This window comes from Prionailurus viverrinus, chromosome F2 (genome assembly GCF_022837055.1).
Source record: "Prionailurus viverrinus isolate Anna chromosome F2, UM_Priviv_1.0, whole genome shotgun sequence".
Lineage (NCBI taxonomy): Eukaryota > Metazoa > Chordata > Mammalia > Carnivora > Felidae > Prionailurus > Prionailurus viverrinus.
The window spans coordinates 41,668,029-41,692,225 of NC_062578.1; the positions used below are offsets into that span (position 1 = coordinate 41,668,029).

General features: G+C 38.3%; 1 protein-coding gene across 4 annotated transcripts in view; it reads left to right on the top strand.

Moving 5' to 3' along the window:
* Positions 1-5,460: 5,460 nt before the first annotated feature.
* Positions 5,461-24,197, top strand: part of INTS8 (integrator complex subunit 8) — a 54,967-nt gene continuing 36,230 nt past the window's right edge. For 2 of the 4 annotated variants that reach the window (XM_047841921.1, XM_047841920.1), the window contains exons 1-10: positions 5,462-5,760; positions 7,069-7,243; positions 9,887-10,051; positions 10,378-10,449; positions 11,377-11,428; positions 13,663-13,845; positions 17,582-17,689; positions 19,058-19,210; positions 20,699-20,799; positions 21,236-21,377. In XM_047841921.1, the coding sequence (XP_047697877.1) occupies positions 5,631-5,760; positions 7,069-7,243; positions 9,887-10,051; positions 10,378-10,449; positions 11,377-11,428; positions 13,663-13,845; positions 17,582-17,689; positions 19,058-19,210; positions 20,699-20,799; positions 21,236-21,377 (1,281 nt within the window). In that variant the 5' untranslated portion in view covers positions 5,462-5,630. Of the gene's footprint in view, positions 5,761-7,068; positions 7,244-9,886; positions 10,052-10,377; positions 10,450-11,376; positions 11,429-13,662; positions 13,846-17,581; positions 17,690-19,057; positions 19,211-20,698; positions 20,800-21,235; positions 21,378-24,197 lie in introns of all 4 variants that reach the window. The other 2 variants (XM_047841922.1, XM_047841924.1) reach the window with 2 other exon arrangements.

The window sequence follows — 24,197 nt, forward strand, 5'->3', positions numbered from 1 at the left end:
TATCAGGAAAAGGTGATCTAGTACAACCGGTAGATATGGACACTACCCGCAAAGGCCACAAGATGGCAGTGTAACCATTAACATAGTTCTTTACACCAACCAAACACTATGTTTTAAAGTAACTTCTATGCCCAACGTGGGGCTTGAGCTCTTGATCAGAGTTGTGTGTTCTACGACTGAGCCAGCCAGATGCCCCACCCCCAAGATACTTATTGAATAAAGTTTTAAATTAGCTGCTCATATTGAATTGTAGTGCATTTGCTTTTTAAAAAATATTAAGTATGTGGGGCGCCTGGGTGGCTCAGTCAGTAAAGCATCCGACTTCGGCTCAGGCTAGGATCTCCCGGTCCATGAGTTCAAGCCCCGTGTCAGGCTCTGTACTGACAGCTCAGAGCCTGGAGCCTGCTTTGGATTCTATGTCTCCCTCTCTCTCTGCCCCTCCCCTGCTGATGATCTGTCTCTGTCTTTCAAAAATAAATAAATGTTAAAAAAAAATGTTAAACATCTGAACTGAATTCAAACTGATTTTTACTGATGTGATTCTCAGATGATGTAAAAAACATCTTCATCTTTAGGTTGCATAATAGTAATAATATCTCTATGCATTTTTTTTTTTTCATTGCAGCTCTAGTTTCCTATGCTGTGTTGTCAGTGGCCCACATTTCAGAAGGGAAGAGTTTGTGACCTACCTGAAGAATCAGAATGCTGGGAGGATGTAAGGGAAAATACTTTAAACTCTCCTAAAGAAGGAAGAGGAGACTATGACCAGGTACTGCAGTTTATTACCAGCATAAAAGAGAGACTCCTACTTGAATAATTGTTGAACACAGACAGCATATGAACCTTGCAAGGTGTTCTGTAATTACATAATGATCATTGTAAAAATGTTTGCTAGAATTCCACTCATGCTTATGATATTACTAAGTCTGGAACCATTGAATTTGTGATTTTCCCTTATTCTAGCTAGAGTTAAGCACTCGGGCACCTTTCAGGCCCTTTGCTTAAGTAATAATTAACTACAGGCTTCTCTTCCCATCCTCCTTTTACTTCCCATCTTCCTTCTCCAAGTAGAGATGGCAGCCCCCAGCACCCAAGCAACCGGAAGCAAAGTGAGGGGGTGCTGTTGCACAGGCAACATGCCTAATGCTAGGGTTTGTCCGGAAGGAGGGGAAGGAGGTGCTGGGATGTAGGATTTTCACTGTTAAAACTGGGGCAGGCCTGGCCAAATGAAGATAAGTTGGTATCTAAGGAAGCAGGGTGATACACAGAGGGGTTGTAGAGAGAGGGTGATGGAGAAAATGTGGTAAGATATTAACAACTGAGACATCTGGGCAAAGGGGGTGTAAGAGTTCTTTATATTGTTCTTGCAACTTTTTTGTAGGCTTATGACTATTTAAAAAACAAAAAAGTCAACAGCAAGATATATTTTTGATGGAATGGTAAGTTTGGACTCTGCGATCAGATAAAACAGGGACTCAAATCCCTATTTTACTACTAAATAGGTGTATGATACTGGGCAAGTCACTTAACTCCTCTGAGACACTGTTTTCTCATTTATAAGTTGGGCATAGTACTGTTAATAGTACCTTTTTATTGTGTGGTTGTTATGAGGCTTAGATGAGATGGTGTGTGTGAAATACTTGGCACAGTGCCTGTTTCATAACTGATAAAGAGCCTTTATTTACGAGCTATGTCTATTGATATTTACCATATTAAAAACTAAAATTGAGAAATTAAAACAAAATTTAATTCTTGGGGCACCTGGGTGGCTCAGTCATTTAAGTGTCTGACTTCAGCTCAGGTCATGATCTCACACTTTGTGAGTTCAAGCCTTGCATGGGCCCTTGCGCTGACAACATGGAGCCTGCTTTGGATCCTCTGTCATCCTCTGTCTCTGCCCCTCCCCCCCCCTCAAAAATAAAAATAAATATTTAAAAAATATATTTAATTCCTTTAAAAACCTCAGGGATCTAGGGATGAAGGCCAGGTTTAGGACATCCTGGAAACCCACACAATCCAAAATGGTGGCATGGCCCAATGGAGCTGGGGATCCTGAATTCATTAAAAATAAAAATCTGTTGGGGCACCTGGGTGGCTCAGTCAGTTAAGCGTCCAACTTCGGCTCAGGTCTGATCTCACCATTTTTGAGTTCCAGCCCACGTCAGGCTATGTGCTGACAGCTCACAGCCTGGAACCTGCTTCAAATTCTGTCTCCCTCTCTCTGGCATTCTGTGTCTCTTCTCTCTCAAAAATAAATAAACATTTTTTAAAAATTTAGATAAAAAAGTCTGTTTTTTACAGACTTTATAATTTTGTACACCTGAAATTAACATAACAATGTGTGTTACCTACACTGGAATTAAAATAAATAAATAATGGATGATAAATAAAAATAATGAAAAAAAACATAAGCCTATTATATGTTGACATAAGTTTATACAAAATAACTTTATTTTCATTAAAAAATCTGGTAAGAAGATGGCTTTGTTTTACCCTTTTGCTAATGTCTTTCTCATGGATAGAAATCAGTGGGTTCTTATATCTGCTTTTGTACCAAACTAGTACTATATGTCCGTTTGGTAGAAATATATGAAGAAAATCCAGCTTCACATAGATAGGTAGTTAAAAAGGAATATTTTTGGGTGCCTGCCTAGTTTAGTTGGTAGAGCGTGCAACTCTTGATGTTGGGCTCATGAGTTCGAGCCCCATGTTGAACACAGAACTTACTTAAAACTTTTTTTTTGAAAATGGACTCTCATTAAGGGTCTTTTCAGATAATTGTGGATTTTCTTCTTTGACACTACACCAAAACTCAAGAAAAGTGGTTTCTTGGCTTAGTCAGTTAAGCATCCAACTCTTGATTTTGGCTCAGGTCATGATCTCATGGTTTGTGGGTTTGAGCTGTCAGCCCAGAGCCTGCCTGGGATTCTCTCTCTTCCTCTCTCTGCCCCTCCTTGTATGTGTGTCTCTCTCAAATAAATAAACATTAAAAAAAAAAAAAAAGGTTAGCTGCAGTTTGGAATCTGCAATCATGTCAATTAACTTTTCAAACTCTGCTTATTGATTGTTGATGAGCCTGAATATTTCATTCAGTGTTTATCTGGGATTCATATATCTTCTTTTATAGACTGCATTTTCCTGACCTCAGCCCAGTTTTCTATTGGACTGGGTTTTTGTTTTTTGGGGTTTTTTTTTTTTTTTTTTTGGTCTTTTCTTAGAGAGGTATATATTTGGTGCATGGGGTAAGATTTCAGTCTCTGAGGTCATGCTGCTTAAATTCATGCTTAGCATCTGGCACTTAATAGCTATGCGACCTTGGGAACTGTTTTAAAAAATATCTCTGTGCCTGTTTTATCACCTGAAAAAGAAGACGATAATGAAACCCACCTCACAGGGCTTGAATAAGAGAATATGCATATTAGGGACTGAATGTTTGTGCTCCTGCCATTCATATGTTGAAATGTTGAAACTCTACCACCTAACCTGATGGTATTAGTAGGCAGGACCTTTATTTGGGAAATAATTAGGATTAGATGAGTTCATCTGATTGAGATGAGTGAGTGAGATTAGTGCCCTTCTGAAAGAACTTGCTCCCTTTCTGATTTGTCAATTGAGGATACCATGAGAAATTGGTAGTCTACACTCCAGAAGAGGATTGTTACTAGAACTTAACCATATTGGCACCCTGATCTTGGACTCTGAGTCTCTAGAACTGTGAGAAATACATTTCTGTTGTTTACAAGCCATTCAGTTTATGGTATTTTGTTATAGCAGCCTGGATAGACTAAGACAATGCATAAATCAGTGTCCACATATAGTGAGTTCACAAATGAGCAGGTGATACTCTTAGATTTTTTTTTCCTATATACTAGTTATCTAAAATTCAGTACCCTCTGGACATTTCCATTCTGACACCCCACAAGTGATGCATATTCAAACATTTCCAACATGAATTTCAAACCTGTCCCTTAGCTATTCACTATACTGATAAAGGATCGAGACATAGGTAATCTACCCTTTTCACTGGAGTGGGGAACATGGGATCCATCCTTTCTCCCCTCATCTTTTTATGCCTAAGTAAGTAAAACACACCAAATCTTCCATGAAAATAACTGTTTAATCTCCCTATTGGTATCTTCTTAGTCTTCAGGCTTTTATTAGTCTAATACATGATTTCTTTAGAGGCTAGGACAGAGTTGCAGGAGTTGGGGGGGAGTGACCCAGGGATGGCTTCTATAGTGAGAAGAGGGCAAGGCACAGGACCCAGGGAACACTAAAATGAAAGAGGAGACGCAGCACACAGCCCAGAAAGAGGACTGAGCAGGAAGAGAATAAGGCAATGATTGCCACTGAAGCATTTGGATTTACTTTCACTTAGGGAGGAGTTACTTCCATTTATTTTTCTTAAAACTTGTGAATGCCTTCCTTCTTCATTCTGGAAAAGACCATAAGTGATTGATCTTATCCTTGCTATCTATCCTATGGTGGAAGCAGCCTGGGTACAACTGAAAGTTCATCAAAGCTGTGGCTTAGCCCCTTCTTTGTTGGGAAATCTTGGGCAAATGATAACTCTGAAACCTCAGTTTCTTCATTGGTTAAAAGGTGTGTAATGAGTTTGTTTATGGGAGAAAATTAGACTCGTGTATGAAAATAATTTGCAAAATCAGCACTATATGAGATCAGGTAATATTTATCAATGCTTCTAGATGCCAGGCCTTGTCTAAAAAGCTGAACTATATTAATTCATTTACCTGTATTATCTCAAGCTCCGCCTTGAATTTTCTTATCAATCCTAAGATAAAGCACAAATATGGAAACAAAGGTCCAGCGAGGTTAAATAGCTTAACCTAGAGTTCACACTCTTAGGGAGTGTGCACCATCTTTGAATACACTTTTTCCTCTTTTAATTGGTAATTAAAAAACACAAGAACATTACAAAATGGAGGTAAAAGTAAAATGGGGTTAACAATATCCCTAGCTGGTATATCAAAAGGATTAATTAGGCGCTAAATATTGAGAGATGATCCTGAAAAATAACAGAAAAGCTGGGCCATCATTCTCATCCTTCGAGGAAGGGGATTGGGGCGCAGGTGCCCAAGACAGCAGGGCGCCTCTGCCTAGAGGACCTAAGTGCAAAGAAATCTAGAAAATGGAAATAGGGAAATTAAAGCACCGAAGAAGACAAGCTTTGTCTGGATCACGTTTAAACATGTAGTGTTCGCTGTCTTTTATGAGGACATCGAGGTCCACTGTAATCCTAGATGAGACTGTTCCATTTTCTCGCTGAGAATCCCCCAGGAAAAGGGGAAACTCCACTAGCGATCCAGCTTCTTTGCTAGACGTCTCCTATGGCAACCAGGACGAGGCGTTATTTACGGATTGGCCCCGCCCTCTTTCTCTACAAATCGAACAACGATTGGTCCGGAGGCGCGGCGCTGGCGCAGGGAGGCGGACTTAGGCCCCTCAGCTCAGGCTGGGCCCCGCCGCCATTTTGGGTTGTGTGGGTTTCCGAGACGCTCTGAGCTGGGCCTCGCCCGCGGAGGTTCCGCAAATCGCCGGCCCGTGGTACGCGTCCGAGTGTCAGGTTGGAGCCGGGAAGCGTCCCTGGGGGTACCGGCGGCGGGGGCAGGATGAGCGCGGAGGCGGCGGACCGGGAGGCAGCCACCTCCAGCCGGCCCTGCACCCCGCCGCAGACCTGCTGGTTCGAGTTCCTGCTAGAGGAGTCGCTGCTGGAGAAACATCTGCGCAAGCCCTGCCCGGGTAAGCGCGGCGCCTACACCCGGAGGGAAGCGGGACCCGTCCACCGGCACCTGGCTGGCCGGGCTCTCAGGACCCGCGCCTCCTCGGCCACATAGCTGGGGGCCCAGGAGGCGCGAATTCGAGCCAAGCTCTGGTGGGGTTCCCTCGCTAAACATTAAGCATCCCAGTGCGGGGGCACTGCCGGGAAGGGTTTAAAAACGCAAAACAAAGGCCCTCCCGCTTCCCTCCCCTTTGGTCCTTTTACCGTTTGCGGTTTTAGCTCATTTGAGGTGGTCTTGTGAGATTGAGTGCGTCGGGGAGGCTGGATCTGACACACCCCTACAGAACTCCGGGCTGTGATCAGTTTAGAGACGGAGAGTAATTGCTGTTCTAGTGCTGATCCTGATGCTAATTCTTTATATTTTAGGTTCTTATTTTAGTGTTTTGTTTCTCAACGAGGGGATTTTACCGACTCCTAATTATTTTTTTCCCCCAAGTTGGTCTATAAATTAAAAGGAGAAAACCTCCGAGATCAGGGAATGTTATACATTTGTAACATGGTTGTTTAATGATGATCATGATTAATATCCCAATTAGTGGGTGCTGTTAGAGAAGGAGAGAAACGGCAGGCATTTCTGGAAAGAGGTACTGGTATGACCAGGTAAGTTTCTTGAATAGTATTTTGCTGATACAGTTCAAATCCAGATGTAGCTTGTTGAATCTATGTTAGCCTTAACTGATGGAGACAACTGTGGGAGAAGTTAGTGGTTTCATTCAAGCAGTTTTACCACCTGTATGATGTTATGTTCTTTTAATTCTTTGCTTTTCGTATTTATTGAATGTTCTGGGTGCCATGCTTAATACTTCACATCTGTTATCTCATTTAATTCGGTGTTCATAATCACAGGTAGGTGGTGGTATTCTCTATTTGCATTGATGGAAACAGGTGCAGAGAGGTAATTTGATGCAGGTCGCACTAATTGTTAAAACAGTAATTCCAAAGATGACATCTCTGTTCTCTTTCCTCTAATTGATATTGGTTATTTGCTAAACTGGAAATCTATAGTCATCATGTTCTTACTTCTGAAGTGTTTTCTTCTTCATGATTCTGTTAACCCTTTCTCCTTACGTACCACCCTTTCTCCTTACTTACCACCCTTCCTGATCTTTCATGTAATCCCTAGGCACTCTTATAAATCATATTCCTTAATCATCATAACTACACAGCTGTTGGGATTTTTTTTTTGTGGCCAAAAGCCAGTATAGTGAAACCTTTCGCATCTTTGTAATTGAAAGTTAAAGTTAAATTTATTTTCTTTTAAACCCTAGATCCTGCACCAGTTCAACTTATTGTTCAGTTTTTGGAACAGGCTTCCAAACCTTCAGTAAATGAACAAAACCAGGTGCAGCCTCCACCTGATAACAAGAGAAATCGTATTTTAAAGCTACTTGCTCTTAAAGTTGCTGCACATCTGAAGTGGGACTTAGACATATTAGAGAAAAGGTATACAAGATTTAAAAGAAATTTATTTTGAAATACTATTTCGATTTTTTTGTTTTATTTTTATATATGCTTTTCTGATACCAGCCCTTAAAATGCAACTTATATTTCTGTATGTTCCTGGTAATATATGCACCTGTTTTTCAAAAGGTATAAAAAAGTATTTGAATGTTATGTGAATTTAAATCACGCTTTCATTTTTTTTTTTATTTGTTTATTTTTGAGAGAGAGCGCACAAGCAGGGGAGGCTCAGAGAGAGACGGAGTCAGAATCTGAAGCAGGCTCCAGGCTCCGAGCTGTCAGCACAGAGCCTGATGTGGGGCTCGATCCCATGACGCTGGGACCGTGACCTGAGCCAAAATCGAGTTGGATGCTCAACACACTGAGCCATCCAAGCACCCCCTCACAATTTTAAAAGAACTCCTTGTAAGGGCATCTGGGTGGCTCAGATGGTTAAGCATCTGACTCTTGATCTCAGCTCAGGTCTTGGATTTAGGGTCATGAGTTCAAGCCCCACATTGGGCTCCACACTGGGCATGGAGCCTACTTAAAAAAAAAAAAAAAAAAGTACCTTGTAAAATTCAGAAATCAGAAATAATAGAGGAGGGAGACATACTTTTAACGTTTTTGTGTAGTTTTTGTTGTTTTTCTATTTTTTAGAAGTACTCTTTATACCCACTGTGGGGTCCAAACTCCTAACCCTGAGATCGGTAGTTGGATGCTCTACTGACAGCCAGCCAGGCACCCTTCTTCCTATATTTTTAAACAAAGTTGTGATCATACCCTAACCTATATACACTGTTGTGATTTCTTTGTTTCTTTTTTTCCCATATAACAGTAACATGAAGATTTCCCCATTTTGTTTTTTGGAGATAATTCCATCATGTGGATAATTGATTAACTGTCTTCCATTGATGTTTAGTTTGTTTCTACTTTTTAATTTTAATAAATCACAGAGCCTTAAATACCTTTGTCATTAAATTTCATCTGAGTTTTTGGTTACATCCTTAGTACAGATTATTAAGTTGCTGACTCAGGTGGTATAAACATTTTTAAATCCCATGATGTATACTGCCAGATTGCATTCCAAGAGAGTTGTACTAGTTCACATTCTCACTGGTAGTGTTTAAACACTTTGTTTTCACCACCCTTCTCCAGATTAAAGAATTCTTTAATCTAAGGTGAGGCTATACATTAATAGACTTGAGGCCTGTCAAGAGGTAGTAATGTGGACCCAAAAAGTATGATGTAAATGATGCAGTTGGAAATTGAACACTGGGGTATTTGATAAGCAACTGAAAACTTTTTGTAAGGTATTTAAAACTTTTTTAATGTTTATTTTTGAGAAAGAATGTGTGTGTGGGGGGAGGGGCAGATAGAGAGGAGGACAGGATCTGAAGCTGGCTCTGTGCTGACAGCAGACAGCCCGATGCAGGGCTTGAACGCATAAACCTTGAGATCATGACCTGAGCTGAAGTTGGACGCTTAACCAACTGAGCCACCCAGATGCCCCATAAGACTTTCTAAGTTTATTTTTACTTATTTTTTTGAGAGAGAGAACAAGCAGAGGAGAGAGAGAGAGAAAGGGACAAAGGATCTGAAGCAGGTTCTGTGCTGACAGCAGAGAGCCCTGTGTGGGGCTCGAACTCATAAACTGTGATATCATGATCTGTGCTGAAGTCAGAAGCTTAACTGAGCTACCCAGGCACCCCCAACTGAAATATATTTAGATGTGAAATTAATACAGTGACTATATTGAGTTAATGTTTTAAAAGTTTTATTTATTTATTTATTTATTAAAAAAAAATTTTTTTTTTCAATGTTTATTTATTTTTGGGACAGAGAGAGACAGAGCATGAACGGGGGAGGGGCAGAGAGAGAGGGAGACACAGAATCGGAAACAGGCTCCAGGCTCCGAGCCATCAGCCCAGAGCCCGACGCGGGGCTCGAACTCACGGACCGCGAGATCGTGACCTGGCTGAAATCGGACGCCCAACCAACTGCGCCACCCAGGCGCCCCTAAAAGTTTTATTTAAGTAAACTCTACACCCAACGTGGGGCTCAAACTCACAACCCCAAGATCAAGTTGCATACCCTTCTGACTGAGCCAGCCACGTGCCACTGTTGAATTAATTTTTTGAGATCAATTCTGCAACACGGAAGAAATGATTTAATGTTAAAAATTTGCTTTATGATAGTATGGGAAGGGGAGGAAGTGAGCAAGAGTAGAGATGAAAGCATATTAGCCATCAGTCCATAATTGTTGAAACTAGATGATGGGCACATGGGGGTTCATTATATTCTGACTGCTTTTGTGTATGTTTAAGTTGTTTTCATAAAGAAAATTTAAAAAATCTTTAAAAACGTAGTATTTTTTTAAAGGTTCATTTGGAGGCAGAGAGGGAGCGAGAATCCCAAGCAGGCAATGCAGGGCTTGATCTCATGAACCATGCTTGAGATCATGACCTGAGCTGAAATCAGGAGTTGGATGCTTAACCAACTGAGCCACCCAGGCACCCCTGAAATTTAATATTTTCATACAAGTTGTTGAGACAGATTAATAAAATAGCCTCAGATTTAGTCCTTTAACAATGTAATTATTTTCAGTGAAAATACTGAATTGTGTATTTTATGCTTCTTATGCAGATGTGTACCTTTTGTTTCTTTAAGTCTGTCTGTTCCAGTATTGAATATGCTGCTAAATGAACTGCTGTGCATCAGTAAAGTTCCTCCTGGGACAAAGCATGTGGATATGGATCTGGCCACTTTACCTCCGACCACTGCCATGGCTATCCTTCTCTATAATAGATGGTAAATTTTTGCATAGACCTCAATGTGTTGGGCAGCCTGTGTGTAATTGCCCTCTGGCTTTCAGGGATGTGCTTTTAAGGGTCCCCTATACCCTGGAGAGCTCTTGGAGGATCTTGGAAACTGGGAGTCTGATGGTAGAGAAAATTATGACTGCATATATGAGAAAAGCATTCTGATAAAAATGTGGATGATTTATGAAGGTTTTATTACATATCGAATAAAAGTTCAGCTAATTAATAATAACAAATGTTCTAAGTAGTACTTAAAAAATAATTTAAATGACATTTGCAATGTGTTAAATTTTCTTTTTCTTGTCTGTCCTTCAGGGCAATTAGGACAATTGTTCAAAGCAGTTTTCCTGTCAAGCAGGCCAAACCTGGACCTCCTCAGTTAAGTGTGTAAGTCGGCAGATGGGACCCTTGGTTGACACTTTTTGTCATCAGAATTAAAAAAATTTATTTGCATGTTTTTAATAACCTATGGTACCGAAGGAGTAGAGTTAGAGGAGGGCACAAGGCCTACGTGCAGGTAGGTTTGGGGAGTTAGAAGGGTGACAGAATCAGGTAGTGCTCTGGATATCTATAGTAGAGAGCTCTGGAAAAAGGAATGCATTGTGACTTGTGCCTTTCATCTTAGTGTTAATTCCCCTGCTCCAAAGTATTAAGATTTTTTTCATTTAATTAAATTTACATGAAGTTATATTTGTTCTGTATGTAGGGAAATTGTTTTAGTATGTAAAATTAGTTTAGAATACGAAAAATTACCAGAGTTATCATCTGTGGAGTTTTAAACCTAATTCTTACAATTTTTTTTAATGTTTATTTTTGAGAGCGCACGGGCAGGGGAGGGGCAGAGACAGAGAAGGAGACACAGAATTTGAAATAGGCTCCAGGCTCTGAGCTTCAGCAGAGTCTGACATGGGGCTCAAATCTGTGGACCACGAGGACGTGATCTGAGCCAAAGTTGGATGCTTAACCAACTGAGCCACTCAGGCACCCCTAAACCTAACTCTTAAATTCTAGGTTAGCAGCTTACCCAAATTTGGAGCTAGAGAGCATAGTTTCTAACTTGATAGAAATGAGCTTTTGCTGCCAATAAGGTTTAGTCTTAAATTGAGGGTTTTGTTTTTGTTTTTTCAACACAAAGCAAATGAAAAAATAATGGTAAATGAACATCATAATTGAGTTTTTGTTTTTTCAAGAGTGAAAAGAAGTAGTATTACCATTTTTGTTTAAATTCTGCCTCATTTTGAAGAATGATGCTCTAAAGTTTAGAATTTTTAGTCTTGAAAAATGTTAAATACTTCTCAATCTTTTCTCTTTTAGCATGAATCAGATGCAACAGGAGAAAGAACTAACAGAAAATATTTTGAAAGTAGTGAGTATCAGCATCAGTTACACATTTTGGGGTGCATTCAGAGCATGTTCACATGCTTCCTCTAACCTTAGATATGCAAGAGTTGGCAGGGTCTGGAAGCAGTGATGTATAGGTTTTTATTGTTAGAACATAGTTTGGTAACAACTGTAAATCATACAGCTTTTCAGTGTAGTGCTTTACCACCAGTTCTGTTGTCCAATTTTTATACTTTAGCAGATAAGAGAAATCACAGTTACAGATGATATCTTCATATTTTTTCCCCAAAATTTTATAATTAACATAGATTTTATTTTATTTTTCTTTACAACAAAGACTTTATTTTATATTATGTTATTTTATTTTATTTTATTTTGTTATTTTATTTTATGTTATTTTATGTTCTGTTGTTTTATGTTATGTGATTTTTTTTTTTTTTTTTTTTTAATTTTTTTTTTTCAACGTTTATTTATTTTTGGGACAGAGAGAGACAGAGCATGAACGGGGAAGGGGCAGAGAGAGAGGGAGACACAGAATCGGAAACAGGCTCCAGGCTCTGAGCCATCAGCCCAGAGCCTGACGCGGGGCTCAAACTCACAGACCGCGAGATCGTGACCTGGCTGAAGTCGGACGCTTAACCGACTGCGCCACCCAGGCGCCCCATGTTATGTGATTTTATGTTATTTTACTTTATGTTATTTTATGTTATGTTATTTTATGTTATGTTTTACTTCATGTTTTATTTTATTTTACGTTATTTTATGTTCTGTTACGTTATTTTATCTTATTTTGTTGTTTTATGTTGTTATTTTGTTATGTTATTTTATGTTATGTTATTTTGTTATGTTTTATTTTGTTATTTTATGTTATTTTATGTTATTTTATTTTATGTTATTTTATTTTTTTATTTTATGAAATTTATTGTCAAATTGGTTTCCATACAACACCCAGTGCTCATCCCAGCAGGTGCCCTCCTCCATGCCCATCAGCCACTTTCCCCTCCCCCCCCCACCCCCACCTACATGTATTGTATTTTAAAATTACTTTTGCAGGGGCACCTGGGTGGCTCAGTCGGTTGAGTGTCCAACTTCGGCTCAGGTCATGATCTCCTGGTCTGTGAGTTCGAGCCCCGCATCAGGCTCTGCACTGACAGCCCAGAACCTGGAGCCTGCTTCCGATTCTGTGTCTCCCTGTCTCTCTGCCCCTCCACCACGCGTCCTGTCTCTCAAAAACTAAATAAACATAAAAAAAATTTTTTTTAAATTACTTTGCAGTCACAAAAATACAGTAGTTATTGTTTAAAAGAATTTTTTTTAAGTTAACTTGTTTTGAGAGAGAAAGTGTGAGCAACGGAGGGGCAGATAGAGGGAGATAGAGAATCCCATGCAGGCTCCATGCTGTCAGCGCAGAGCCTCACACAGGGCTTGATCTCATAAACCCGAAAGATTATGACCTGAGCCAAAACCGGGAGTTGGACGCCCAACCGACTGAGACACCCAGGCACCCCTATAGCAGTTATTTTTTTAATGTAGTTAATATAAAAGTGGAAATGTGGGAGTTTCCATAATTTAAAAATGATTTCTAATTCCATGACACCTACAGTGCACCAGAAACACTGTGTAAAGTCTAGTGGCTGGGAGAGGAGAGAAACATTCTATATTTATATAAAGTTAATGTGCTGTAGTATTTTGAATGCTTATTTATATTTTTTGTGAGACACAGAGCAAGTGGAGGGGCAGAGAGAGAGGGAGAGAGCCTCTGTCAGCACAGAGCCTGATGCAGGGCTTGACTCACAACCACGAGATCATGGCCTGAGCTACAATCAAGAGTCCAGGACCCTTAACCGACTGAGCCACCGAGGCGCCCCATTATGTTGTAGTATTTTGAATGGAGAAAAAAAACCCTGCATCATTTTATTTTTGTTACTAGTGCCTACTAAAACGGTGGCTGACACATTGATGCATATAAACATTTCTTGAATAAATCAGTGGAAGCAAATCTTTAGAGCACTTTTATCTTTTTTTTGTAAAAAAAAAATAAATAAAAAGGTACCTTTTCTACTTTGTGTTTTCTAATTTCTAAATAGGAACTTTTACTGTATTTTTAAAAATTTAACTATTTCAACAGATTTAATTGCACTCTTGCTGTGTTAAATTTTTTTAATAGCTTAGTACACCAAGTTATTGAGTGTCCTGTGTATATATTTTGGTTTTCTGTGATGTTTGTATTTTAATAATTTGTTTATTGAATTTTTGTAGCTAAAAGAGCAAGCTTCTGATTCTATTTTGGTACTAGAGGCAGCCCTTAAATTAGACAAGGATCTTTATGTCCACACAATGAGAACACTAGATTTGTTGGCAATGGAGCCAGGCATGGTAAATGGAGAAACTGAGAGTTCTACTGCTGGATTGAAAATCAGAACTGAGGAGATGCAGTGCCAGGTACTTATTTCAGTATTCAATCAATGCATGGCAAAGTTTTAGAAAATCTTACATGAGGTCATTCTAGTATTTTTAATTAGAATTCCTCCCTTTGTCTTTTTGATTTTTGACTTAAGATGCTATTAAAATTTTGACTCATAATTAATTTGTAAATTTTATGACTTCACTTGAAATTTTCCTGAAAGAAATGGAAGGGAAATTCCATTTGATTTATGGTCTCTGAGATAGTTTCCCAATTGTGTTTAAGAGATAGACTCTGAATACTGAGAATGCAGTGAGTATGTAAACAATTCTACAGTTCATTCATATTGTTAGATAATTAAACCAAAAAAAACCCTGAACCCCAAAACAAATACTATGCTAGACTTTGAAAAATGTTGGCCCCTAGAGAAAATAACTAGTTTTTCAAGGGTCTTCATTGAAGGTGGTTCTGTAACTCTGGGCTCTAGTTCCTTTGACAGCTTTCAGTTGATATTGTTGTGAGATACTGCATATTTGTGTTGTCTTTTTCTCCGCTGGATTGTAAACTCTCTGAGATCTCTCTCTTTTTTAACGTGTATTTTGCATCTTCCTCACTTTTTAGCAGAGAAACTTAGGTATAACAAATTTTAAAATATTTAAAAACTGCATAAAAAGGGCCACGAAAATAGTGTGTTTTATATTCTGTATTCTCTTCTTTGTGGGAGTTGGCGCATCATCTTCTGTTTTTTTTTTTTTTTTTTTAATTTTTTTTTTCAATGATTTTTATTTATTTTTGGGACAGAGAGAGACAGAGCATGAACGGGGGAGGGGCAGAGAGAGAGGGAGACACAGAATCGGAAACAGGCTCCAGGCTCTGAGCCATCAGCCCAGAGCCCGACGCGGGGCTCGAACTCACGGACCGCGAGATCGTGACCTGGCTGAAGCCGGACGCTTAACCGACTGCGCCACCCAGGCGCCCCTCATCTTCTGTTTTTAAACAGGCAGTTCTTTTTTTAAGTAAATTAATTAATTAAAGTAAATTCTGCCCCCAGAGTGGGGCTTGAGCTCACAACCCTGAGATCAACAGTCACGTGTTCTACCGACTAAGCCAGCCAAGCACCCCTTGCGTGATTTCTTTTTTTTAAGTGTATTTATTTCTTTTGAGAGTGCACGTGTAGGAGAGGGGCAGGTGAGAGAAAGAGAATTCCAATCAGCTCCGCGCTGATAGCACAGATCCTGTTGTGGGGCTCGATTCCACAGACTGAGTTCATGACTTGAGCCAGAATCAAGAGTAGGACGCTTAACTGACTGAGCCGTCCAGGCACCTGCTGATTTCTTCAGTCACTGTTTCCCATTCCTGAAATGGGCAGAAGTAGCTATGACAACGTGTTGGGAGGTGCCTTTTCAGATTAGCTGGTTGTAGAGTTGAAGATTATCATTTTTTCAGTACCTGATGAGATGGCAGTCACAGTTGGAATAGGAGTAATGAGGATTGACAATTGGGAACATCTTTAAATAGTAGTGAAACTTACATATAAGAGGGTTTATGGTACTATATTGTAGTCACAGAGTCTATTTAAAAATAATTGGTAATGTTTCTGATTTTCACGATCTAGTGGGTGATACAATCTGAAAAACAAAACAGCTGTTAATAAAACATGTCAGTGTGCTAGGTAAACTATCAAATACTTTCTTAATTATATAGCTGAGTCCTAATTCTGTGCCTTGAATGGCAAATTAGCAGCAATACTTATTTCCCAGCACGTTAATATTTAAAGCACATTCTTTACATTACTAAAATTTACCTGATTCTAAAGGAAAATCTTTAAATTCTTTTCCCAGTAAAAGCAAAAATATTTGCTGTCAGGGCAACTTTGTTATCAGGCTTTTTGTTTGTTTTAACTTATTAACTACCTCTTAATTATAGAATTTAAACTTGTTTTATGTATTTATGTGGGGCTCAAACTCATACCCTGAGATCAGGAGTTACATGCTGTATGGAGCCAGCCGGGCATGCCTAGAATTTAAACTTGTTTTAATGGGGGTGCTTGGCTGGCTCAGTTGGTTAAGCATTTGACTCTTGATCTCAGAGTTGTAAGTTGGAGGCCCACTTTGGGTATAGAGATTTCTTAAAAAAGAAATCTGAAAAAAACAAAAAAACAAAAAAAAAACCCTTGTTCTAATGTTAGTATTGTGATACTTGAAAATACCTTTTTGGTATCTTGTACTGTCTGCCTGGAAAGGGGAATTACATGTAACTGTAATGTCTGTGTGTGTATAAATACCTGTATATCCTTTTTCTGTCTTTCTTTCTCTTTGTCTTTCTTTTCTTCCTTCCTTTCTTTTCTTTCTTTTCTTTCTTTCTTTCTTTTGTTTCTCACCCTTTGATCCAGATGGGAGGAAGCACTCTAGAATGAAAATCAGCCACACATTTAATGTGGACTAAATAGTAAGAAGCAGTATCCTACAGGCTGAGAAGAATTCATCTTGATTAGCTCAAGAGGACAGAATATGTATATATGATACATATCAGTAAAGAGTAGTTCTGTGATGTGTATCAGACTGTTAGAGGTTAGAAGTTTGGAGGAGGAATAAGTATCTGTTTGCTAAGATTGGTTTGATGTAGATGGAAATAAGAGATAGGGAGTGAAGTTTATTTCCAGGATCTGATAAGAATTGGGAATTGAGAAGACTGGTATGGTTGAAATAGAGGAGAATAGAGAGTTTTGAAGAGAGAAGTTAGTCCAGATTCTGAGATCGTTAAAGATCGGGCCCAAGGGGTTTGAACTTTATCCTACTTGGGATAATTTGAAGACTTTTTAAGAAAGTCAGATCTGTCAGCACTGTGTAGAATAAACTTTTGAGGCAGGATATTAGGAGCCTTAGGGATCTGGGTTCGAGCCTGGGCTCTGCCAGTACTTGGTTATATGCCTTTTAGCAGACATTGTCACTTCTGAGCCTTATTCCTGTCCATAAAATGTTCAAGTTGAATTAAACAATCTGAGTCCTTGAATTCTGCATTTAGTGAGTCTAGGCATTGATTGAAGAAGGTTCTTGAAGAAATACACAATTTTTTTTTTTAAATAGGCTCCACACCCATCATGGGGCTCAGACTCACGACCCTGAGATCAAGAGTCGCATGCCCTATCAACTGAGCCATCCAGGTGCCCCAGAAATTACAAATTCTATTAGTACTTTTTTAGTTGTCTTTTTCTATCCTTTCATTGTCATTAATTCAGATTTTTCTCAGTGTTCACTCTGGCCAGGCAGTTACTCTCCCCCACTTTGAAAGAAGCATAGATGATAGAGAATCCGTCGTGATGTTGAATAGCAGCAACGGTGACAGTAAAATCTAGTTGACAGGGGCAGCCCGAGCAAGAGCCTAGCTAGCTGCTGCTCTTGGCATGTAGTGCTGGTGGCTGCAGGTGATAAGAGTCCAGTGTTGAGATGACCGCAGCACTCACTAGGTCAGTTTTGACTCTTATCTTGGCTGTTTGCATCCCTTGCCCTTTTGTTTCCAAAGGTCGGTCCTTGGGCCAAGTAATTCTGTAGACCACCCTAAATCTTACCATTTAAATCTGTTTTCTCCTTAAGTCAGTCCACTGGATTCTGTTGCTTGTGACTAAGAACATTGACTATTCCATTGCTTGCTGAAATACAGTTTTTTTCCTGTATATGTACTAGCGTTTTGCTGAGATAAACATAATTTTGAGTTTTGTTAGCTCTTCAGTTCATGAAAATTTACTAAGCAAATTGGTATTCATTACCATTTTAGGTGTGTTATGATTTGGGTGCAGCATACTTCCAGCAAGGCTCTACAAATGCAGCTGTTTATGAAAATGCCAGAGAAAAATTTTTTAGAACCAAAGAACTAATTACAGAGGTAAATACAGTGATAACAGGCACATAATATTTAGTTCTTAAAGAGTCTATATATGTTTTTGGGTTTAATTTTTCTGATGATTAAAAAAACAAATGTTCATTGTGGTACATTTGGCAAGTTTTAGAAAGTACTAAAAGCATTTTGAAAATCTGTATTACTACTGCCTAGTAATTACCCCTTTTGCCATTTTAGCTTATTTTCTTCCAGGTTTCAGTCTTTGTTTTTCTACAGTTAAGGTTATATTAACTATATATACTATATTGTTATCATGCTGAAATCTTTGAATAGACATTTAAAGATCTTCATGTAGATGTGCTGTGATTTACTTCAGTTCTCTAATGTTTGGGCATTTATGTTTACTGTTTTTATTTATCATAAAGCTATAATATTTCTGTCTCCAAGCGTAAGACTTTTTTTGGTTTTTAGATGCTTTCAAGTTAAATTCCTACAAGTAGAATCATCATGTCAGTAAATTGTAATGTCAGTAATCATCATGTCAGTAATTTTGTAAAGGCTGTGAAACATAAAACCAAATTGCTTTCCAGGTACATTTCTCTCGGTACTCCGATCAGCAGTGAGGGTTTTTTTGTTTTTGTTTTTTTCCTCCAGTTGCTAATTTGGTGGGTGAAATACACGAACTTTAACACATTTACATTTCCTTAATTCCTGGTAAAGGTGAACTTTTCATATGTTTATCACTTGCACTTTTCTTCTTATGATTCTGACAACTGAATTTTAAAATATGTAACTAGGTTTTTGTTTGGTGCCTAGAAAAATTCCCACTTCAGTCTCTCCTCTTCAGAAAAATTGATTAAATGCTCAAGAGATTTGCTTTAAATCTATTCTAGATCTTTTGGGAATCCACATTTTACTTTGCCCAGGCAGCTCATCAGATTTGCTCTGTTCTTACATGTTTTTAAATGTTTTAAGCTTGTTTTAAACAGTGTTCACTCTTTTTTAATGTCTAAATTGTTATACATACTTTGATGATGATGCTTACCTTTTGTATGTTGGCCTGAAGTCTGCAGACTTTTTGGTAAAGGACCAAATAGTAGATATTTTAGGCTTTGTGGGCTATATGCAGTTTATGTTGCATATTCTCATTTGTTACTGTGTTTTTTCCCCTTTACAACCTTAAGTATGATTCTCAGCTCAAAGGCTGTATAAAAATAGGCCACAGGCCAAATGTCTGTGAACAATAGTTTGCTGACCCTTGCTCTAAACTTTCAACTTTTTCATTTTTTATGGTACTTCCAGCCCTGAATTTTCCATTACATTTTATTGTACTGTTAAAATGCATTGAATGGGTACTATACTATTGTTTTCTGTTACATTGATGGATAATGATGTATACCTCTTACTTTACAGATAGGTTCATTATCTCTTCATTGTACCATAGATGAGAAGCGGTTAGCGGGCTATTGTCAAGCGTGTGATGTTCTTGTACCTTCTGATAGTACATCTCAACAGTTGACACCATATAGTCAAGTCCATATTTGTTTGAGATCTGGCAACTATCAGGTAAGATATCTGATGGGGAAGTAATAGGGTGATTGGAAAGCTTTGGAAGCCAGACAGAAATCATTTTAAATTCTGGCATCGCCATTTACCAGTTGTGTGATTTGGGGCATGTAAAACTGTCAGATTGGCCTATAAAATGGTAATAATTACCCCATTTCATAGGTCTTAGGAGAATCAAGTGACAAGTTATAAAGTCTAAGCAGTGCACTGTAGAGATGTTGAGTCATTATTGATAATTTTTCTTGAAGGTATAGAATTTGCCTGTGTTAAGTAAATTCGTCAAGAAACTGTAAGCAGGACTTTTAACTTTTAAAATTACAGGTAAAGAATTGTTAGTTTTATGGAGCCTTAAGTCTGGTGTCTGACTTGAAAGTGTGGCTTTTGTAGCCCAGCCTTATTAGCCACTGTAAGACTGGGGGTAAAAATGAGCAAAGTGGTATTTGTAGGTTTGGATGGTCTATTCTAGAGACTGCTTTACCAGTGAGCCTGGTTATCGTCTCGATTTTTACCCATGGAAAACACTTAAATTAATCTGTTTATGTTCATTGCCTTCTGTGGATATATATTTTTAGGTTTGTAATGAAAATTACTGGGAATTCAAAATTGTACTTTTGAGGGGCACCTGGGTGGCTCAGTGAGTTAAGTGACTTCAGCTCAGGTCATGATCTCATGGTTCATGAGTTTGAGCCTCATGTCAGGCTCTGTGCTGATAGCTCAGAGCCTGGAGCCTGCTTCAGATTCTATGTCTGTCTGTCTGTCTCTCTCTCTCTCTCTCTCTGTCCCTTCCCTGCTCACACTCTGTCTCTCTGTCTCTCTCTCAAAAATATATAAATATTAAAAAAATGTTTTTAATTTTTTTAAATGTTAAAAAAAATTTTGTACTTTTGAAATCTTTATCAGAAAGCCTTCATGCTAGAAAATGAATAGTGCCTTCATGTTACTTCACTCAAAGTAGGAGTCATGAAATGACAAAGCTACAGCCTTTATTTCTAAGAAAAAAAATTTTTTTTTAATTTTTAAATATTTATTTATTTTTGAGAGAGAGAGTGAGTGGGGTAGGGGCAGAGAGAGAGGAAGACCCAGAATCCAAAGCAGGCTCCAGGCCCTGAGCTGTCAGCACAGAGCCCGATGAGGGTCTTGAACTCCCGAACCATGAGATCATGACCTGAGCTGAAGTTGGATGCTTAAGCGACTGAGCCACCCAGGCGCCCCTTGAATTTCCTCTTATCGATTGATTCTTCACCTCTCGTTTTTGGTCTGTGGTCTTCAATTTAAAAAGGCAGGGTTGGGGGGCAGGTGAGATTTTTACCCTCAATCTTCATTTTAATATTTTAGAAAAGAGTTTTGTAGTAAGTTATTTTCATGATTTTCTTCAATATATATTTTCCATTGTAGAAAGACTTTTTTTTCTTTTTGGGAAGACTTTTAAAGTAAACAAGCTTCGCCATGATTTTTGAATTGGATACAATTTTATGTCTTGTGTTCTAGGATGTAGTAAAGATTTTTATTGAAGATAACTTAACCTTCAGTTTACCTGTCCAGTTCCGGCAGTCAGTACTAAGGGAACTCTTTCAGAAAGCTCAACAGGGGTAAGTAAGTAAATTGAAGAACTACCTTCTTATTTTTGAATAAAAGAGCAAATGCATTTTGGGTGTATAACAATAGACCTCCAAGTCACCTATAAATCTGTGACTACTTTCATCTTTGTTAGTATATGGGAAATTAACATAGCCAGAAGAGCCACTTTAATGTTCATCTGATCCTTAGTAAAAGCATTTGGGGGACAGAAATTAGTGGAATTTGATTCTATTACCTAATCTGTAGTTTAATTGTCCCTTGACAGATTAAAAACTTTCCTTTTCTGCGCTACCCTCCCACCCCGTGTGTGCCTGAATAACCTAAACTTTTACCTCTCAAGAATAAATAACTCATTCTAGTGAGTGATTTTGGTTTTGTGAAATGTACCTTACTTTTTTTTTTTTATTAAAGAGAATGTATTAGTAGATCTACTTTTGTATTCTACAGAAATGAAGCTCTAGATGAAATCTGTTTTAAAGTCTGTGCCTGTAACACAGTCCGTGATATATTGGAAGGTAGAACGATTGGTGTTCAATTTAACCAGCTATTTCTTAGACCTAATAAAGAGAAAATAGACTTTCTTCTTGAGGTAAGACATTTTTTCCCTTTTTGATTTGTAATTTTGCTGTAGGCTTACCAGTGACCTGTTAGTTGCCAAATCTAGTGCCCTCTTTTCTGTCTTCATCTGACTTGCTAATAGTTGATACTGCTTACAGACTCTCCAACTTCTCTTCTGCCAGAGCTCTTTGCTCGTTCTCTGTTACTGCGTTTTCCTTCATCCTTCATCAAGACCTCTTTTGCTCTCCCTTTAGTGTTTCTGTTTACAGTAGTTCTGTTTTTGGTGCACTCATCTTCTCATATCATTTTTTATTCTCATTTAAAGCTTCAGTCATCAGGGGCGCCTGGGTGGCTCAGTCATTTGGGCACCCGACTTCGGCTCAGGTCATGATCTCAAAGCTCATGAGTTCGAGCCTCGCATTGGGCTCTGTGCTGACAGCTGGGAGCTCGGAGCCTGGAACCTGCTTCGGATTCTGTCTCCCTCTTTCTCTGCCCCTCCCCTACTCGCATTCTGTCTCAGTCTCTCTCAGAAATAAATAAACATTAAAGCTTCAGTCATCTGTTTATTGAACATTCCCAAATTATAATTCTGACCTCTCCTGTGAGCTCCAGAATCTGTGTTTCTGTTGGGTTTTTTGATGTCTGTCTTTAACTGTTTTAATATAAAAGATACTGAGAGAAATACATAAGCATAATTAATATCACTTAGTTTCAAAAATACTATATTGTCAACATTCTAGAAGTCCTTTTTTTTTTTTTTAGGATTTTATTTTTAAATAATCACTATACCCAATGTGGGGGCTCGAACTTACATCCCTGAGACTAAGAGTCACATGTTCCACTGACTGAGCCAGCCAGGAAACCCTCTAGAAGTCCTTTTTTTTTTTTAATGCTCTTTACTAAACCCTCTCCATCTCTGCTTGAGAAAATCACTGTCCTGCCTTTTGTGATCATTTCCTTTTTTTCTTTGTACTTGTATCACCTTTGCATCCTTAAGGAATATTCTTTGTTTTGAACTTGATATAAAAGCATACAAAATACTTTTTTAATTTTCCTTTACTAAACAGGTTTATGAGCTTTTTTTCCAAGTTGTATGCATTTATAGTTTGATTTTTTTTCATTATTGTGTTACAACATGACTATTGTGCAATTCATCCGTTCTTATGACATTTATGTTGTTTACATAATGTAAATGGCTATTTTGCTGCTTGGAACATTATGTATATCTTGGTGTACACATACATCAGATGTCTACAGAAAATATATCTCTAACATTACTTTGTAATATCAGTGTTTTTGTCGCCAGCATGCATTGGTCACCATCCTTGTCAACACTTGGTATTGTCAAATTTACCTATGAGGTCATTAAGATTTCAAATTCCATTTCTCTTATTACTAAGGAACTTAGCAGCATTTCTTTTACTTTTTGCTCATAATGAATTTTGTCTTTTGAGGAACCTGTTCCAAGTGAAATGCCTCGTTTTTTCTTTTGGATTGTCTGTTTTTGTCTTTTTTTTGGTACAAGTTCTTCATGTATTTTGTCCTTTACTGATTTTAAGTACTGCAGGTATCTTCTCTGAGTTTGACTTCTCTTTTAACTTTCTTTATATTGCTTTAAAAGCTCTTAATTTTAGTATGATAAAATTTATCAGTCTTTCCCGTAAAGGAAAAGATTAGTGAACTCTCTCTTGTTTAAGGAAGCTTCCTATCCTGTGGTCATGAAGATAGTGTTATATCTTCTAAAAGCTTTGTAGCTTAGCCTTCCTTTCACATTTAGGTCTTTAATCCACTTATAGTTGGTTTTTGTGTATCATGTGAAGTAGATGGTCTGGTGTCATTTTTTTCTCCTATGACTATCCATTTCTTCCAGCGCCAGTTTTTTTTTTGTTTTTTTTTTAAGTTTATTTTTAAGAGAGAGTATGCACGTACATGGGTGAGGGGCAGAGAGGGAGAGAATCCCAAGCAGGCTTCGCACAGTCATCACATAGCCCGATGCAGACTTGATCTTGTGAACCTGAGCCAAAATCAAGAGTCGGACGCGTAAGCAACTGAGCCACCCAGGGGCCCGTCCAGTACCACTATTTTGGAAGGGTTTTTTTTCCCTACTGATCTGCAGTGCTTTACCTCTATGGAATGCCAGGTGTCCATGCATGTGTGGGCCTGTTACTGGGATCTATTCTGTACTACTTTTCTGTTTGTTCACAGGTCAGCATCCCTGTTATGATAACATTTAAACATAAGCCTTGTTTTTCAAAGTTGTATTGGTTTATGCTTATCCTTTGCATTTTCTTTGCATAGACTCAGATTGTCAAATTCCACAAATAAGCCTGTTGGATTTTTGTTTGAAGCTATGTAATGTTTAAAAACCAGTTTGAGAAAAGTTAATATCTTCATAGTATTGAGAATTCTGTGAACTGGTACAGTTCTTCATTTATTTAGACATTGCTTGATGTCCTTCAGAGCTTTAGAATTTTTTCCATAGAAGTCTTTTTTGGTTTATGAACTTGAAAATGAAAGTAGTTTATGCATTGGCATAGAGGTAGAATTGAACTTTGTGTAATGATTTTGTTTCCAACTACTGTGCTAAACTTTTTTTCTTTTTTAAGTTTATTTTTGAGAGAGCGAGTGAGAGCACAACCAAGGGAGGGGCAGAGAGGTAGTATATTTTTCCTGATTAGTTTTAAGAGGTTTTATAAGAATTTGTCCACTTAAGGCAAACTATAAGAGACTCTTAAATACAGAGAACAAACTGAGGGTTGATGCGGGGGATAGGGGAGAGAAGAAAATGGGTGCTGGGCAGTGAGGAGAACCCTTGTTGGGATGAGCAAGTGCCAGTGGGTGTTGTAAGTGA